The sequence below is a fragment of the Hakea prostrata genome, chromosome 7 (genome assembly GCF_041222555.1).
Source record: "Hakea prostrata isolate BN-2017 chromosome 7, UWA_Hpros_2, whole genome shotgun sequence".
NCBI lineage: Eukaryota > Viridiplantae > Streptophyta > Magnoliopsida > Proteales > Proteaceae > Hakea > Hakea prostrata.
The window spans coordinates 24,892,935-24,912,314 of record NC_142606.1 but is presented as its reverse complement, the minus strand read 5'-3'; the positions used below and the strand labels follow the sequence as shown (position 1 = coordinate 24,912,314).

The 19,380-nt window shown below is 39.4% G+C and overlaps 1 protein-coding gene across 4 annotated transcripts; it reads left to right on the top strand.

Moving 5' to 3' along the window:
* Nucleotides 1-18,402, top strand: LOC149010761 (ABC transporter C family member 14-like). 4 transcript variants are annotated; one of them, XM_089161130.1, is made up of 14 exons: nucleotides 1-344; nucleotides 563-588; nucleotides 701-2,814; nucleotides 9,493-9,813; nucleotides 10,234-10,320; nucleotides 10,971-11,600; nucleotides 11,753-11,917; nucleotides 12,594-12,888; nucleotides 13,923-14,137; nucleotides 15,673-15,978; nucleotides 16,221-16,284; nucleotides 16,380-16,619; nucleotides 17,353-17,483; nucleotides 17,730-18,401. In XM_089161130.1, exons 3-13 carry the CDS (start codon nucleotides 730-732, stop codon nucleotides 17,451-17,453), a joined length of 4,509 nt encoding a protein of 1,502 aa, XP_089017256.1. In that variant the 5' UTR covers nucleotides 1-344; nucleotides 563-588; nucleotides 701-729; the 3' UTR covers nucleotides 17,454-17,483; nucleotides 17,730-18,401. The 4 variants fall into 4 exon arrangements, with proteins under 4 accessions (XP_089017256.1, XP_089017258.1, XP_089017257.1 ...); XM_089161132.1 differs by lacking the exon at nucleotides 563-588 and having other exon boundaries at nucleotides 17,359-17,483; nucleotides 17,730-18,402; XM_089161131.1 differs by lacking the exon at nucleotides 563-588 and having other exon boundaries at nucleotides 17,734-18,401.
* The last annotated feature ends 978 nt before the right edge of the window (nucleotides 18,403-19,380 follow it).

Below are 19,380 nucleotides of genomic sequence, written 5' to 3'. Positions count from 1 at the left end.
TCTGCTGTAGTAGACAGAGTGGCGGCTGTCTTTCTTCCACGTCTCTGCACACAGCTTCCATCTTCTGTCTTTACTCCTCTCATGTCTCGTACAGATGGCAGTTACGTTCTTGGACGTTAACAAATAAATAATTCTTTCAGTGTCGGCTTTAGCATGCAATCTTTAAAACAGAGCTTAAAATTGTTCTTCAATGATTCAATCAACCAACCAAAATGTCGAAACAATTATGATTGACTGAAGAAATTTTTTGGAAAGATACAAGCATAAAAGGTGAGCATCGAAAAATTTTGTTTTACTGGTGAAGGCCATCCATTCCAAACCTCACAGACCTCCACAGGCTACAGGTAATTAATTCTTCCTATCGTTTTGTTTCTCTTCCATTCAAACTTCAACTCTGATTCGAAGTTCTCCAGTACCTCTCTTCCTTTCTTCTGCAGGTTCATTGTTAAAAGGATTTTCTTGAAAAAAATTAATTAGTTATTTTTAGATTTTCTTTTACAAAAGTAATTATTCAATTTTTTATTTAATAAAATAGTTGAAATTACTTCTCTGTTCTCTCCAGGTTTGTTTCCGAAATGCTTCACAACTGTCAGTATCTCAAATGAAATTTTTTTCTATCTATTTATTCGATTTTGCTAGCATTTTTCTAATCTATCTCTTTAATTTGAGGGTTTTTTTTTCTTTATTTCTTTGACTTCAGGTTCTGAGTGAACTTCGATCAAGGCAGACATGAAGGATGCTTCTTGGATAACTTCTCTTAGCTGTTCAAGCTCTGGTATTCAGTCCCCTGTTCAGTGGTTATTATTCATCTTCTTAACTCCATGTCCTCAACGAAATCTTGTATCCCTCGTGGATCTCCTCTTCTTGCTCATCCTCTTCGGCTTCGCTGTCTTGAAGCTCTGTTCTAGAGTTCGTTCTCGCCGAAATTCCGATGCTTCCATTGACAACGTACCTCTTCTCGAACGCAAGAGAGATCAACTCAGAACTACTGTCTGGTTTAAGCTAACACTGATTTTAACGGTGCTGTTAGCAATCACTTACACTGTGTACTGCATTTTAGTCTTTGTTGGAAACACCGAATCGTCATGGAAGACACCGGAAGCTTCTTTTCTGCTAATCCAAGCTGCAACGCTGGTGACGATTGGGGTTTTAATCGCTCACCAGACGAGGTTCCTGGCCGCTTCTCATCCAATGACGCTTCGTGTTTACTGGGTAGCAAATTTTGCCATTGTTTGCTTGTTCTCTGTTTCAGCTATCATTCGGCTGAGCTCTGGAGAGTGGAAACAAGAACCAGAATTAAGAAGGGACGATGTGTTCTTCATTGTTAATATCCCTATCTCCGCTTTTCTTCTCCTTGTCGCCATTAGAGGCTCAACAGGTATTAAGACCGCAGGAGAAACGAATTCTGAGTTAGAACAGGATAAAAAATTGGGAGAGTCTTCATTTGGCGATTCGAATGTTTGCCTCTACGCTTCAGCTTCTTTGCTGTCTAAAACGTTTTGGTTTTGGATGAATCCTCTATTGAGTAAAGGTTACAGATCTCCTCTGCAGATTGATGATGTTCCAATGCTTGCTCCACAACATAGGGCGCAGAGAATGTCAGAGATTTTCGAATCGAATTTGCCTAAACCAGAAGACCGATCTAAACACCCTGTCGGAACTGCATTGCTGCGCTGCTTCTGGCCTGACCTTCTCTTCACTGCTTTCCTGGGGATCATTCGCCTCTGTTTCATGTATATAGGTCCAACTTTGATCCAACGGTTTGTCGATTTCACTTCAGGGAAGCGAACCTCTCCTTACGAGGGATACTATCTAATAACGATTCTTCTTGTCGCAAAATTCGTCGAAGTTCTTGCCAATCACCAGCACAATTTCAACTCTCTGAGAATTGGAAATCTGCTTCGATCTTCACTGATCACTTCTCTGTACAAGAAGGGTTTGAGGCTGACTTGCTCGGCGAGACAAGAGCATGGGGTAGGACAGATCGTGAATTATATGTCCGTCGACGCACAGCAGCTTTCCGATATGATGATGCAGATTCATAGTCTATGGCTTACGCCGATTCAAGTCATCGCCGCCTTCGCCCTTCTCTTTGATTACATGGGCGTATCCGTCGTAGTAGCATTTCTAGCGCTCATTGGGGTTATGGCGTTCTGCTTGTTTGGCACCAAAAGGAACAACCGTTACCAGTTCAGTATAATGAAAAATCGTGATGCGAGGTTGAAGGCCACGAATGAAATGCTGAATTTCATGAGAGTAATCAAGTTTCAGGCTTGGGAGGAGCATTTCTTCAATAGAATTCAAGCTTTTCGTGAAGCCGAGTATGGGTGGCTGGCCAAGTTCATGTATTCCATGTATGGAAACTTTATAGTTATGTGGAGCACCCCTGTGGTGGTTGCTTCGCTCACGTTCGGGGCTGCGATTGCCTTGGGGGTTCCACTCGATGCAGGAAGGGTTTTCACTTTGACCACTTTTATCAGAATCCTTCAAGAACCGATCAGAAGTTTTCCTCAGTCTCTAATCAATTTATCGCAGGCGATGATCTCTCTTGGAAGGTTGGACTCGTATATGACGAGTAAGGAATTAGTTGACGGAGTGGCGGAAAGGGTGGTCGGAAGTTGCAGCGGCGACATCGCCGTCGAGGTAAAAGATGGGGCATTTGCTTGGCAGGACGAGGGTAACGAAGCGTTGATACGAGATTTGAACTTGGTGATGAAGAAGGGAGAGCTTGCCGCCATCGTTGGGACCGTTGGATCGGGGAAATCTTCCTTGCTTGCCGCTATTCTTGGCGAGATGCGCAAAATCTCGGGAACGGTACTTGTCTTTTCTTCTCGTTGTTTAGTTTATTATTCTTTATTTTCTGAATTTTTTTTAATAGGGATGTTCTGAGTCATTATTTTTTTTTTCATTTTGTTAAGATTTTGTGAACCATCCTCACATGTACTTAAAAGCGTGTCCGATTTGGTATGGAATCAGTATTTGGTACCGTATCAGTATAATATAGACCTCAAATTATTACCGTACCAAATTCCAAATGGTAATGTCATATGATTATTCTATTATATATATATTCGATGCAAAATGGTTCTTTTATTTGGTAAAGTATCACTTAATATGGTTTGGTTATATCATTTTGTTCACAATTACCGTACCATTTATGATATAGCTATCTCATACTGATACATACCATATTTAATTGTAGTATGGTACTGTATAAGCGACACACTATATGAATTGACACCCTTACCTACAGTTTTATAGAATCTTTTGTGTGCATTTGCATTGGACCATTCTGGATCGCTTCAGGATCCTAGAACCTAAAGTAGACTCTACAGTACCTGTTGGCTCATTATACGGTGTAGATTATTTGATATAAAAATGTGTGATTGTCTACACTCTATGCTTGTCATTGGATCTCTTTTAAAAATAAGACTGATCTATTTTTTTTTATCCTTCTCCATATTGTTATAATATGTATGATATCATTGTCTAGTGGTCCTAAGTAGTTTGGTAGCCCTTATGTCCCAGGTTCAAATCTCTGCTCATCTGTTTCTCATATTGAACAGTTGTGTGTTGTTCGGCTTAGGAATAGGGTCACTACCAGCTTCTGTGGATTATACTAAGCCTCCGGTGGGGTTACACTAACGGGAACATTGCTTGCGCGGGTAGTTCACGGGGCTTAATGCTTGCATAGGTTGAACTCAAAAGTCGGAATATTGCCTAGCTGGGGGGAGAGAGGGGCAAGGGCACCACTACTACTTCCCCTTTTTTGCGGAAAAAAAAAATCAAATATCTAGATTTTTGTTTTGGAAGAATTATCTAGACTTAAAACCATGGATATCATTTACAGAGATCTACATAACTATTGATGTGATATGTAGATTTTTTTTGTTTTTGGTACGAATTGATGTGATATGTAGATGTTTCCATTTTCCTGCGTGGACAGCCTAGGAGGAGAAAGTTCTCATGCCATACTAATGGTAGATAGATCATGATATACAATCCACATAGGCCCCACATGGTTAAGTAGTAAGGTACCCTTGCCTGTGGCATAATGGAGCTTTAGAGTGGTTGGGTTTGGATGGCTCTCATTTATTGGCTTCTCGTACTTGACACCATGTCACATATAGGCATAAAATAAAGTATGGGTGGCACCTTAGTATGGATATAATTGTGTGGCTTTGACAATTAGTCCTCCCTTTGTCTATGAAAAAGTATTACAGGAACAACTCAGTGAAGGAGGCATTAAGGAATTAGACTTCAATCTCAATAAATTGAGAAATGGCAAGAGGTGTGAATAGCACAATGGTGATAGCCTCTTATGTAGAGGCAGTAAGATTATGGAGGTTTTGGATCCAGACCTCGGTCCCTCCCCACCTCCCCCCACCCAAAAAAAATAAAGATTGGACCACCCTGTACTTGGTTTTTTTTTTTCTTTCTTATTTCTCCTTCTCCAAGCTTTTGCTGAACTTGATTTGTCTTTTTGAGCACCATATGATTTAAGGTGTAATTGTGCACAATTTAGGACCCCTAGCAGATTATGCTTGTGTGTCTCATAGTTGTTTTCGTGTGAGAATTAAATTCTAATATGATTTGGGAGAGATGAGTTTGCTTGTTCTAACTTTTGATGCTAATTGTTCTATGTTTATGGATTACTTACAGAGTTCGGAGGACCATCCGTGGCTGTTTTATTTAGTCCCCATTTTGTATCTAATATCTTGTGAACTATTTAATATCTCGTTTTCTGTTACTCCTGACCCCATTATTTGTAGGATGACGAAATTTCTGCTCTCTTGTTCCATTATGAATACTGTTGATACGGAATCCTGCTCGTCCTTCCCTGTCACGAATCCTGCTCGTCCTTCCTTGTCACGAATCCTGCTCGTCCTTCCTTGTCACGTTCATGCACAACACGAGCTTGACCTGGTGTGGTCGAGGTATGTCTCTGACGAGCAAGTCAGTACCAATGAGTATGATTTCAACTACTCAATAGAGAATTCGAGTAATTGATCACACATAATATCTCTCTCCCTTCATTATGTTTACCTGAGGTGTTTATATAGTGTAAGATAGTAGAGTTAGATTCGGAATATGACTCTAAGATGAGTTGTTCTAGGAAAGTAACTCTACGAAGAGTTCTTTACCTAACTTGTCTTTCCATCAAGTTGATAGATGATAGGAGTTTACATTTGTCAGGTTCCCTAAACATGAAGGTCGGATACTTTTGACGTTGTGGTCGGTCCTACCATGAACCGTATGGTCGAGCCATATTAAGTAACAAGCCTAGTCGGATCTTGCAATCATGAGTTTAGACCGGAATGTACAGAATGACCAATTTTATCCTTAACATAAGCCCCCCAGTCCATTGAGGTCGAGCACAGGGTGTTCGGCTCAAGGGATTATGTCATTCTTGTGCTCCAAATATTTGGTCGGTTCGACCATGCGTTTCATTAGAAAATGTAACGTCTTTATCATGAGTAGCCATTATTGACGCACGACTCTCAACACACGTTTTCCAAAATCCTCGCGGGAGTTGCCACGTGTCCCTCCTGTCGCATTGCATTTAATGGTTGCTGTGAAGCGTTTGAATTTTCATAGTGCTCAAACCATTGATCTGGTCGAACTGGTTGTGGTCGAGAAGAATCACCAACCTGGTCGAGCTCTTGAGCTTGCAGTTGAAGTTGTTTGGTTGACCCTTTATTGGCCATGCATTATGCTAATTCTTTCATAAATCCTTTAGTCTTCTTCATTGTCTCTTTGGTTATTGAATTATCAGTGATCATCCTCCTATTTGATTGAAGATTTTGCCACTTGTCATGGTTACCTGCTCGGCATATGTAGATATATGTTCGACCCCTTCCTCCGAGCATGGTAACTACGCTACTCGTGACGCATTTGCACACTATTATAAGGATCTTTGTTCGGTCATATGTTGTGCCTGTTTTTCATCCAAGCCATGCTGTTCGATAAGCGAAGTATCTGGTTGGTACTGTGTAATTCATGCATGCTGGTCGGCTTTGTGAAGAATCCGACCTTTGTCTTTGGAGTAATTTTCAGTGTTCGTTGTTTTGGAGTTCAACCGTGTTGTTTTGGCCCGACCATAACACAAGCCCCCCAGTCTCGCATGCTAGATCTTTCTTTATGTTCGGCGTGGGAGACTCAATCATACTAATTTTTTGAACTTATTTGTACTCATATGTGTTTGTCTTTTGCTTTGGATCTTTGGCCTCATTGTTCTACGGCCCTTCTTCAAGATTATGAGCGAGCGTTACTTTCTAAACATATTTGTACTCTTCCTATTCGAATGTTGTCGTACATGTTTTTCGGGCAAGTAAACATCATGGGTGATGATGAGGGCTGCTTGTGTTCTATCTTCCGAGTAAGGTTAAATTCCAGAACTACTCTTGTCTAGAGGAGTCTCTTAAGGCTTTCCTTTGTCATTCCGATCAAAGGGAGTTCAATTTGGGAATTGGCCGTGCTCGTGACTCCGAGCAAGGGGGTTCGATTTTGGAAACAACCGATGGTTATGAACTAGGGAGTTCAATTTGAGAACTGGCCGTGCTTGTGCTTCTGAGCAAAGGAGTTCAATCTTGGGAACTGCCCATGGTTATGAGCTAGAGAGTTCAATTTGGGAACTGCCCCTGGTTATGAGCCAGGGAGTTCAATTTGGGAACTGCCCATGGTTATGAGCCAGGGAGTTCAATTTGAGAACTGCCTATGGTTATGAGCCAGGGAGTTCAATTTGGGAACTGCCCCTGGTTATAAGCCAGGGAGTTCAATTTGGGAACTGACCATGGTTATGAGCCAGGGAGTTCAATTTAGGAACTGACCATGGTTATGAGCCAAGGAGTTCAATTTGGGAACTGCCGGTGGTTATGAGCCAGGGAGTTCAATTTAGGAACTGACCATGGTTATGAGCCAAGGAGTTCAATTTGGGAACTGCCCGTGGTTATGAGCCAGGGAGTTCAATTTGGGAACTGACCATGGTTATGTGCCAGGGAGTTCAATTTGGGAACTGCCCATGGTTATGAGCCAGGGAGTTCTATTTGGGAACTGGCCGTGTTCGTGCTTCCAAGCAAGGGAGTTCAATCTTGGGAACTGCCCATGGTTATGAGCAAGGGAGTTCAATTTGGGAACTGGCTGTGCTCGTGCTTCCGAGCAAGGGAGTTCAATCTTGGGAACTGCCCATGGTTATGAGCCAGGGAGTTCGATTTGGGAACTTACCCGTGCTTATTGTTCCGAGCAAGGGGAGTTCAATTTGAGTTTTCTTTTTGGAGTTTCCTCAAGACTTTTGTCAGACTTCTGGAAAAAAAAATCTGCATTTCGAATCTTTCATCTTTTTTAGCTCTTCCTTGAATTCGTCGATTTGCCTGTTGACATTCTTCGTACTTTTGGCTTGAGCTCTTTTTTCTCCTTCTTTGCGTCGACCCTTGTCTACATGATTAATGCTGCTATGTTGATCTTTTTACTCGACCCCTAAAGGAGGGTCTTTTGAAGTTCCTTCTCCGGGTGCTCGAACTTTCTCTCCCACTTTTTGTTTGCCCTTGTTCAAGTCTCCTGATGGTCGAGTATCTTGGTCGGGAATTAGTGGTTGTTCTCTTCTTGTTCCCCCTAGATTGGCTGGGCTTTCTTGATTATCTACTCCTGGGGCAATTATATGACGTATCGCTACCCTCACCAACTCGTTTAGAGATGAAATCTGCTTTTGGAGTTCGTCAATCTGACCTTCGGTCATTTTTTGTAATTCATCGATCTGATTTTTGGTAGCCAATTGGTCAGGTTGCTCTGGTTGTTTGGGGTTCTCCTCCCTTTGATCGGGATTCTCCTCCCTTTGGTCGGGACTCTCCTTCTGCTGAGGGATCTCCACAATTTATGTTTGAGGATTTTGCTTATTGACTTCATCCCCGACCTCCTTCTCGCTCACGATCTTTGATCTTGCTAGCACCATGACTTTTTGATGCGATTCCCACAAACGGTGCCAATTGTTGATACGGAATCCTACTCGTCCTTCCCTATCACGAATCCTGCTCATCCTTCCCTGTCACGAATCCTGCTCGTCCTTCCCTGTCACGTTCCTGCACAACACGAGCTCGACCTGGTGTGGTCGAGGTACGTCTCCAACGAGCAAGTCAGTACCAATGAGTATGATTTCAACTACTCAATAAAAAATTTGAGTAATTGATCACACAGAATATCTCTCTCCCTTCATTATGTTTACCTGAGGTGTTTATATAGTGTAAGATAGTAGAGTTAGATTTGGAATATGACTCTAAGATGAGTTGTTCTAGGAAAGTAACTCTACGAAGAGTTCTTTACCTAACTTGTCTTTCCATCAAGTTGATAGATGATAGGAGTTTACCTTTGTCAGGTTCCCTAAACATGAAGGTCGGATACTCTTGATGTTGTGGTCGGTCCTACCATGAACCGTATGGTCGAGCCATATTAAGTAACAAGCCTGGTCGGATCGTGCAATCATGAGTTTAGACTGGAATGTACAGAATGACCAATTTTATCCTTAACAAATACTCCTGAACTGCTGTTGTTTACCAAAATTCTTTTATTTTCGTTGCTGTATTTATTATTTGAGGTTTTGTAGGAATTATCCCTTTTCATTTAAAAAAAGAAAAAAGAAAAAAAAAAAAGCATTTGCTAGATTTTCAGATTGGACTGGTTGAGCTGGTTCATCTAATTGATGTTTAGCAGATTTCTTGGCAACTGATCAAGTTGCAGTTTGGTTGATTCTTAACATATTCCTGATTGATTTGGTTCATTCCAGTCCAGGCTGGAACCAATCTGGATACCCATCTGGATCTCAGCCTAATTGGGCCATTTGTTGGCCCTTAGTGTTGGAGCCAACCATGTTTTTCGGTTCACCCAGCTTGTAACATTTTTAATTAGATGGATGAATGGCAAAACTAGGAAGGATAAGATAACAAAGATCATATTAGAGCTGGTTCGGGAGTAGCTCTAATGAGTGATAAGCCAAGAGAAAGTCGTTTTGAGGTGGCATGACCATGTTCAATAAAGGCTTGCAAATACTTATGTATGGAGAAATGGTTTAATCTAGATTGAAGGACTTAAAAGAGCTAGGAGCAGAGTAATAAGAACTTTAAGGGAAGTGGTGAGAAAGGATATGATGGCTTAGGCGTTGTATGTAGTATGACCTCAAACAGGCTGATTGGAAGGCAACAACCCATGCAGATGAGGCTTGTTGTTGTTGTTGTATTGACCCGAAACGATTAACCTTGTCTGTTATTACTATTTTGCTCTACAATAAAGCCTGATTTGTAAATGAGTTGTGCTTCAGATACAATCACGAGTCTTAACCATGCACACCAGCCTGCAGGTCCTGTTATCTGTAGCATAAACAATGAATTTTCTCAAAATTAACCCATATTACTCAAGAACAAAGCAAAACCTGCTCCTTTTATTCTTTTGTTTTACTCGCTAATACTCCAATAATGTTCGGCTTCTGTGTCCTTGCTTCAACAGGTGAAAGTTTGTGGAACAACTGCATATGTAGCGCAGACTTCCTGGATCCAGAATGGAACCATACAAGACAATATCCTTTTTGGTTTACCAATGAACACGGTAAGATATAGGGAAACAATCAGGGTCTGTTCCTTGGAGAAAGACTTGGAATTGATGGAGTTTGGTGACCAGACTGAGATTGGAGAGCGGGGTATTAACCTCAGTGGTGGGCAGAAGCAGCGGATACAGCTTGCTAGAGCTGTTTATCAGGACTGTGATGTATATCTTCTTGATGATGTCTTCAGTGCAGTTGATGCCCAGACTGGCTCAGAAATATTCAAGGTGATTGGCATCTTTTTTACTTTTATGCGACTGCAATATTTAGTGCTATTAGTTTCCATTATTCATGCTATAACCTATGTTGGCTCTATGTTTTAGTTTGCTGCAAGTCTATGCTAATATTAATTGGTCTTTTAGTCTTATTTTTTTAACCATGGGTCAGCATTAGATTTAGTCAGCATTGTCACAGTGTTCATGTTTTTCTTTCTCAGATGATAATTCGTGAAACCATATATTTGAGTATTAAGATTGGAAGTAATAGACATCATGGTGGAGGCTCCTCTTAGACTATTTTTAGCTGAAGTTGGCTTCCAGTTTAGTATGAGTTGAGTAGCAACTGTAGTGAACCAACTGCCATATCTAGCATAGACACTGAACTCTCTCTCCCACTTCTAATTATGATCATAATGTTTAATGTTGCAGGAATGCGTTAGAGGAATCCTTAAAGATAAGTCCATTTTGCTCGTAACCCATCAAGTTGACTTCTTGCACAATGCTAATCTAATTTTGGTAAGTTTGATAGTCTTTAGTCTTTATGCTTAGTTGTTAATAGCAGTGAGATGGGTTTCCTTTTTGCTTTGCCGTGGTTTCAAAGTGCTCATTGTCTTTGAGAGAATAGGCTGATTCTTTCATCGCTATTATATAAACAAGGGGCAAAATCAAATGATTCATTTTATACAAACATTGAATGACCTCATTTGCACTTTCTATTTGACAATTCTGTTATGATTCAAGATAGACCATTGTGAATCTTTTAACTTATGCATACTGAGATTATGTGGAATAGTACTAAAGATTTTATAACTGGTGGTGATGATCTGGCAAAGCAATTATTATTGTTATCCATCCAAGAAGCTTCTTAGATGCTTTTAAGATACTGTTGGACTACCCATTGCAAGTTCCACATTTTGGTAATTCCCAGGTATCACTGAAGTTACTCTTGTGGATATGCTACCTGCTGCTGGGTGTGTTTAAATTTGTATGCTGAGGATTCTGGTCCATTTTTGAGTCCTGTATTGCCTAATTCTACAATTGTCTTTGTTAACAAAATTACCCTCCTTTCTTTGATGATCTAGTAACTATTTTTATCAAAGCTCAAAATTTCTGGGGAAATCTTTTTTCATGTTTGTATTCTGACAGCCTTATTTGTTAATAACCAGGTCATGCGAGATGGAAAAATTGTACAATCTGGAAGGTACCGTGAGATTCTGGAATCTGGTACAGATTTCAAAGCCCTTGTCTCTGCTCATGAAACATCCATGGAACTTGTAGAAATCAGTGCAAATGGGAATGCTGAAGACTTCCCACAAAATCTGAATTCTCCTCCTGATTCTCCAAACCATGGAGGACCCAATGGTGTAAATGGTTCTGTTGAGCAGCCCAAGTCTGAGAAGGAAACCTCAAAGCTCATTAAAGATGAGGAGAGAGAAACTGGCAAAGTTAGCTTGGGAGTGTACAAGCTTTATTTCACTGAGGCATTTGGGTGGTGGGGAGCTGCATCTATACTATTAATGTCTTTGGTGTGGCAGGCATCTCTAATGGCAGGAGACTATTGGCTGGCATTTGAGACCTCAGAAGATACTACAACTTCTTTCAAACCCTCTCTGTTTATTAATGTCTATGTAGTGATAGCTGCAGTTTCAGTTGTTTTGGTAGTGATCAGATCCTACCTTGTTGCATACGTGGGGCTCAAGACTGCTCAAATTTTCTTCAAGCAGATGCTGTATAGCCTCTTACATGCTCCAATGTCATTCTTTGATACTACTCCTTCGGGAAGAATTCTGAGTCGGGTGAGATTATTACTTCAATAAGGGTCCTCTTTTTTTTTTTTTTTTTTTTTTTTTTTTTTCCGCTTTTTTCAGTAACTGATCATTTATTCCATTATATGGCTGTCATTGCCATTTCAACTGACATAAATTCTTTGTTGTAACTAATTGTGCAGGCATCATCAGATCAGACCAACGTTGATCTATTTCTCCCCTTGTTTTTAAGCCTGACAATTGCCATGTACATAACAGTGTTCAGCATCATAGTTATTACATGCCAGTATGCTTGGCCAACAATATTTCTCATTATACCATTGGGTTGGTTGAATATCTGGTACAGGGTATGTACATCCTTGCCACTAGTCTTGGTTTCATATGATCTTGACCCACCAATGGCTTGTTAAAGAATGTCTGGTTACCTTAGATATACAAAGTGCATGTACCACTGGCATATTCGCTGCAGATCCATGCTAATGTGGTGTCCAGCCACTGACATGGTGAAAGATGCTTTGACTGCTGATGTGATGAAGATGCCTTCAGCATATTATATACTTTAGTTTTCAGAAAATGCATTTACCACCTACATTTTGGCACTATTCCCTATCAATTCTGCCCTATCACTAAACACATAGCACTTGCATGGGACTGTATTTTTGTCCCCAATTATTCAGGAATAACTTTGGGATATTTTATCAGTTGAGAGGTTTATACAATTTGCTTATCATGTTGCACATTTCACTCATGCATGGGATGGGGGACATATTGGATGGATCCAGGTAGACACGATCTTCCACTATGAGATGTCTACTGATTGCCCAAGCCCTTGAATGTTTGTAAATGGTAGGACGCTCAATCAGTTCAATTTTTCTATGGAAGTATGTGGGTTTTTTCCAAGAAGCATTGAATAAAGAATCAGCACTTTGGCCATCTTATAATCTACTGGATATACTATGTTGTTAATGAGTAGTATATTCAGGTTCACTTTTATTTACTCCTTAATTGTTGTTTGAAATGCAGGGTTACTTCCTTGCAACATCTCGTGAATTGACCCGCCTTGATGCAATCACTAAAGCACCTGTTATCCATCATTTCTCAGAAAGCATTGCTGGGGTTATGACCATACGGTGCTTCAGAAAGCAGGGGGAATTTATTCAGGAGAATATTGACAGGGTCAATAAAAATTTATGTATGGACTTCCACAATAGTGGATCAAATGAATGGTTGGGCTTTCGCTTAGAATTGATTGGCAGTCTCATCCTGTGCATTTCTGCGATATTTATGGTCTTTCTGCCCAGCAGTATTATCAATCCAGGTAGCTGTCCAACGTATCTTCCTCGTGCAAATTCCATGTGCAAACTATGCTTTTCTAACGGTGTTCACTTGACAGGGGTGTAAATTTTCTAGTATGTCTTTTTATCTAGTATCCTGTCTTCAGCCACTATTTATTAATCTACTGAAAAATATCTGCACAATTTCTGGTTGTGAGTAATCTGACCGTGATGAGAATTATTGTTTGCATGGAACTACAGATAGCTGTTAATGCAAACTGAATGATGAGTCAAAATGCTTATGCTACTTTATGGCTTCAGAATTTGAGTTGATTATGCATTAAGTTGATAATGTACCTAATCTTTTATCTCTGTGTGTGTGCTCCCATCTTCAACTTCATTGCCATGTTCTTCTTGGAAATTAGAAATATAATTGTGAAGTAGTAAAATAAGGTACTGAAAAGTGGATGCATTGAATATTCAGAACTGATTCGTGCTAAATAAAAAATTAAAAAAATTAAAAGAAATAATTGACCAAATATGAAATTGGCTGAGGTATAAAGAATGTCATGTGCTTAAGATTGATGGTTCGCCTTCTCTAGAGAATATTACCTAATGGCACTTGATCCCCAGCATTCGGCAGATGGGCCTATATAAAGAGTGGCTTCCCAAGTATTGTAAACCACTTGACCCATAAGTAGAATAGATGCCAGGAGGTGTACCAACTGCCCTAAAGAAGGTATTTTCTTGTGGAAGAGACAACACGGGGCTAAAAGAAGAGATTCATTTTATCCTTCCTTCACATACTTCTCATTTGAAAAAGCAAGGTGTATATGTTATACTCTCAAGAACAAGTCGTGATGGCAATTATGGAATATCGCATAATTTTTGGAGAACATCCAAAATCCAATGTGACTTAAGTTATACTAGTTTGTTTCCATGTTGATAATGTGGCGTGTACAAAAATGCTGTGTAAACTAATTTTTCTTGCAAGTATATGCAGTGCAATATTTTTGCTTGCCCTTAAATGTTAATCTTTTGTCATTTTGATACTGACCGCTTGTTGTATGTCATGTAGCTTATGTGGGGTTAACTCTTTCCTATGGTATGTCTCTCAATGGTGTTCTGTTTTATGCCATATATATGAGTTGCTTTGTGGAAAACCGAATGGTTTCTGTTGAGAGAATAAAACAATTCACAAAGATTCCATCTGAAGCGGCATGGAAAATCGAAGATTGTCTGCCTTCTCAAAACTGGCCAACCCAGGGAAATGTTGATCTCAAGGACTTGCAGGTACCTAGTTGAAAGCTCTCATGTATCTTGGAATACAAAATATATTCCATAATTTTCTCAGGCGTCAGAAACCAATTCATCCAGTTGACGCACGTACTTATTAAAGAATAATCTCCAACCATACGAAAGAGTCAGGTTTAGGTTTCATCCTAATTTAGGAATTTCTCTGGTTACTGTTATGATAATAAATTTCCTTAGATACATCAGGAGTCATCATTGGACTGTTACTATCCTTGAGGCCAGATAATTGAATTTGGCTATCCAACTCAACTCGTTAATCCTTATCTCTGATGTTTTAAGTTCTTTATCAGTACATGTCATATCTTCAGTTAATGGTATGATTCTTGTTAAACTAAAAAGTAAATGTCCACTGGCAAGATGGCTACATTTGATACTCTCATTATGTATGCAGTGCTTCATTTATTCATTTTTTTATAATTTTTTTTTTTGGTGGGAGGGAGGGTAATTTTCATTGTATTGTTGTATGTTTCATCTGTGCTTAACATTATCTTAGTTGCACCTTTAATTGAGATCACCTTCAACTCAGAGGTTGAACCAACCTTCAACTCTCTATGGGATGAGACTATCAATACATATAACTAATGATAAACCCCACCTTTAATGCATAATCAATTTAAAACAATTGTGTCTTCATACTATGCTCTACTTATTGTTCAGAATATATTTTGCTTATTGCTGTTTGTTGTGTTATATGCTTTGAAACAATATTTTCTGTGCATCCTTTCCATTTCTATTAGTTTCTTGACCATTTCCAGGTGTATCCTTAGCCAACCTTGCATCTCTCTGATACGATATGTGTCTTAGTAATCTTTGTGATACCTGATACCAATGCATAAGCCCATTCTTATCCCAACCACTTGAAGAATTGGGTACTTAAAATCATTTTTTATACTAGACTTAAATCACATGCAATTGTGTCTCTTGTTACTACTTCAGATGTACTCAGTTTTGGCTTTCCTTGTCATTGGAGCACCTTCAACTTGCATCATATCATTCCTAATTCCTGTAATTCTTTGATCCTTTTTTCCAATTGACTAACCTCCACCTTTTAGCAGTTAGTCTAGTGCATTTATTTCTAATCCCATCCTTTCTGGTCATTCCATTTATTCATTTTAACATTGTCATCTCAGTAGTCCCATAAACTTCCTAGGAGTATGGTGGACTAGGTATCTGGGTGGCATTGTTTGTTGCCCTTGTATCATATCTAGCTGTTTTGAGTTGTACCATTGTGTTCCTTATTCCAGATTCCGTGAACTGTGGATTCTATTGCTTGATGGCTAAGTTGATGCATAATGATAATTGAAAGTGAACAATAGGGAAATTAAGAACAGGAAAATGCATCTTATATGGAATCCTTCTGTCACACCCTTGCGGCACCCCAAACCCTATTTAGTGAACCCAATTTATAAAATTTGTTGTAGATACAACAGTGAACTTAAGCTGAACCTGTGCTTTTCCTTGGTGCATGTTAGATTCTCTTTGATGATAAAATTGCATGAATTCTTGATCAACAGGTTAGATATCGGCCAAACACTCCTCTGGTTCTGAAAGGTATCACTCTCAGCATCCAAGGAGGGGAGAAGATTGGTGTTGTTGGCCGAACTGGGAGTGGCAAGTCAACTCTGATCCAAGCTTTCTTTAGGTTGGTGGAGCCCTCAGGAGGAAAAATAATAATTGATGGAGTGGACATTTGCACACTTGGCCTTCATGATCTCAGATCTCGTTTTGGAATAATTCCCCAAGAACCAGTCCTTTTTGAAGGAACTGTCCGAAGCAATGTCGACCCTGTTGGACTGTATTCAGATGAAGAAATATGGAAGGTGCATTCTAATTCCTGGCTGCTAGTAAACATGATAATTGTAACTTAAGTTTGGTTCGTTCCCAACTAAAATGAACTCAAAACATGCCAAGGTAAAAGATTCAAAACTAGTTGTATCTCAACCTGTTTGCATGGTCTGTGTTAGGCAGGTAAATGTTTACATGAGTTCACAATTTTGATCTTCATCAAGGTATTTCATGTAAGATTGTGCGCTGATTGTTTGGGATTGTTAAATTTTTGCAGAGCCTTGAGCGATGCCAACTTAAGGAAGTTGTGGCCGCCAAACCTGGGAAACTTGATTCTCCAGGTCTCTCTCTCTCTCTCTCTCTCTCTCTCTGCGCTGATTGGATCATTTTATAGATTCATTGTCCTCAGTTACTTATGTTTGATAACTGTTCATAGTGGCTGATAATGGGGACAACTGGAGTGTGGGACAAAGGCAGCTTCTTTGTTTGGGCCGAGTTATACTTAAGCACAGCAGGATTTTGTTTTTGGATGAAGCAACTGCTTCTGTTGATTCACAGACTGATGCTGTTCTACAAAAGATTATCCGAGAGGATTTCTCCACCTGCACAATGATAAGCATTGCTCACAGAATACCCACGGTCATGGACTGTGATAGAGTGTTGGTTGTAGATGCTGGTATGTTATTGCACTCTGGTTTATTTTTGGACTCAAGTAGTTATTCTTTCAGCTGATTGGATTTAGGATTGGTTGGGATGCTTCCATACCTATATGATTATGTCATCCATCATATTATGGAAGAACTAGGTTCGTAAAGGCAGTTCTGCTGCCAACCCCCTTCTCCCCCAAAAAAAAAAAGTTTTCCTATATCATCCATTTCATTTGAAAATCTGGAGTTTCAGCACAGTGTTGACCTCTTTAACAGCATATAATTCTTTCTGATTTTCTAAAATGATTCTCACAAAGTTGGGATTAATGACCAAAGATATTAACTTTGATGCTATACCAGAAGCGAAGATTTTAATTTCCTTTATTGTTTACCTTAACTAGATTTTGGTTTTAGTTGTCTGTTGATTTGGTCCATGACCAGTTGGTATTCAGTTTACTTGGCATTTATATTCTCATTTTCTGTGTCTATCAGCTATGCTTAATGGCATATTAAATATGTCAAAGCACTAAGAGTGCTCTACGTTGTATATGTTTACCCTTAGAAGATGGTTTTCATAATTTATTCTTCACAATCTATGTTGATATTTTTCAAAAACTCATGAATTGATTTAATTACTATGATTGATAACTCAAATCTGCATGGCATTTTCTTGATCTTCCACTTACTGATGCTATTGTGCTGGACTACTAGTAATGCATCAACTTGGAGGTTACAAATGATATTCGTGTCTGTTTTGGGCAGGACTAGCAAAAGAGTTTGACAAGCCAGTTCGCTTGCTTGAAAGTCCGTCTCTGTTTGGGGCATTGGTTCAGGAGTATGCTAGTCGTTCTTCCTGTTTATAGATGTCGACTGCATTCAGGCGCCACAAAAAGGTAGAAGTTGTGTGCCCATCCCACTGATCTCATCAAAAAGTGATTCAAAGCAGATGTACTCAGATCAACTACCAGTAATAGGCCGCCCATATGCCGCTCCTTCCCCCGCCTTCTCTTGAGTAGCACAGAACTCACCAGAGTTTGTTTATATTGATGATACCTACTTTTGGTGCTATGGTTTTAATTTTAAACCAGAAAATCTTTTATGTTTTTGTGACCGCTCTTATGATGGATGTGTTGGAACAGGAAGGCATGGAATCTGCAGAGTGAAATATTTTTGAATGAATTACTGGAAGACATTCCAAGGACAGCTACTGTTCATGATGACTTGCATGATGAGCTGCTCACTTGCACAGAAGCGAAGGCTCTTGGCACTTGAAGCTCATTAATATCAACTGGAGTCTCAAATGCAAGATTCATATTTGCTTGTGCCAGAACTAGTAAGTTGTGCATCAGCAGTTGTATAGCATAAGTATGAGAATTCTAGTCCCTAATGACTAATGTATTTTTCTGCTAAGAAGGGTGTACCCTTGATCGGAGAGAGTAACCGTCCTTAGATCCCCATATTTTCTGTAGGAAAAGAAAAAACATCTAAGACACCCTCTTGTAATATTATTCTTGGGGGTCAAATTGAGATCCATTTGGCATTCAAATTGACCATAATTAAGTAGATTACATGGTGACATGGTGAAATGCCGAATTCTGTTCCTAAGCTCTTTACTGGTTCGATTCTTTACTAAAGGGTGAACCTGGGGCAAAAGGTTTCTATACATGCACAATTTTCACAAACAGTTTTATCTTGAACAATTTTTGTTAAGAGGCTGTTTCAACTTTCAAGCCCTTGCCTTCCATATCTATTTCAGTCTTGCAATGTGAATTTGAAGTTGCTTTGAAGTAAGTAATACATTATCTAACCAGGTTGACGAAAAATACATCGCTTCTAATATACCAAGCCCATGTGAAGTTTGGATATGAATGTATATGTATATACAAATTCGTACATAAATTTAGAAACCGAACTCAACGGAATCGGATCTGAATTTTGAAAAGTAGTGGAGTCATTTTGGGCAGGGGGAAAGTGGGGGTGGTGGCCGTTGGCATGGGAAAAGGGTATAATGGTTTCTGGCAGTGGTGCGTGGAAATTTACATTCTCACAAAATAAGAATGCAATTTCAAAACAATTAATCATAGTATGAGAATGAATGTAAAAGGGTTTTTGGTTTGAGGATCATTTAGTAAAGACTGAGGAATGAGCTTGTAGTCTCTATGTTACTACTAATTGTTTGGGTTCTTGATTTCTATAGGGTGGGTAGGTTTTCTATCACGTGGAATGACTTTTACTTTTTTAATGAAAATTAATCAATAGCAATCTTGTTTTGCATAGAATTTTGGCTTTTGTTGTAGGATGCTCAATTATTTATTTTTGTGTCTTTTTCTTGCATATTATAAGCCATTAGTCAATTTGAGACTAAATTGTTAATCTAGACTGTTAGTCACCCGAATCCAAACCGGACCAAATCGAAGCTGGGCCGAAGCTGTTATTTTGCTAACAAGCCGTATTTGTGTTAGGTGATTTTTAGTCTGAAACTGCACCGTTAACACCCCTAAATCATGAATGGTGGGAAAAATTAGATATCTTTGAGGAACTGAGTTCATTCATTACTACTTTGAACAACCTCATAAGGAGAGAGGAAAACAGAGTTAACTTCTAATGGAAGCGTTAGTCTCGCTGGTAGCCTTCAATGGCAGTAGGTAAAGTTAGTTGGTCTTCAACAGTTGAAATGTGAGCAATGTGATAGCTGACTTTAGACCAATTAGCTTGTGCAATGTGAGCTACAAAATTGTGGCTAAGTTATTGGCTCGACGGCTGAAACCTCTCCTGGACCATTTCATTTCC

Excerpts from the sequence above, each read along its gene's own strand:
- LOC149010761 (XM_089161131.1), top strand. The coding sequence starts at position 730 with ATGAAGGATGCTTCTTGGATAACTTCTCTTAGCTGTTCAAGCTCTGGT. Across the intron at positions 14,138-15,672 it reads TTGATCTCAAGGACTTGCAG|GTTAGATATCGGCCAAACAC; the intron begins GTACCTAGTTGA and ends CTTGATCAACAG. Across the intron at positions 16,285-16,379 it reads TGGGAAACTTGATTCTCCAG|TGGCTGATAATGGGGACAAC; the intron begins GTCTCTCTCTCT and ends AACTGTTCATAG.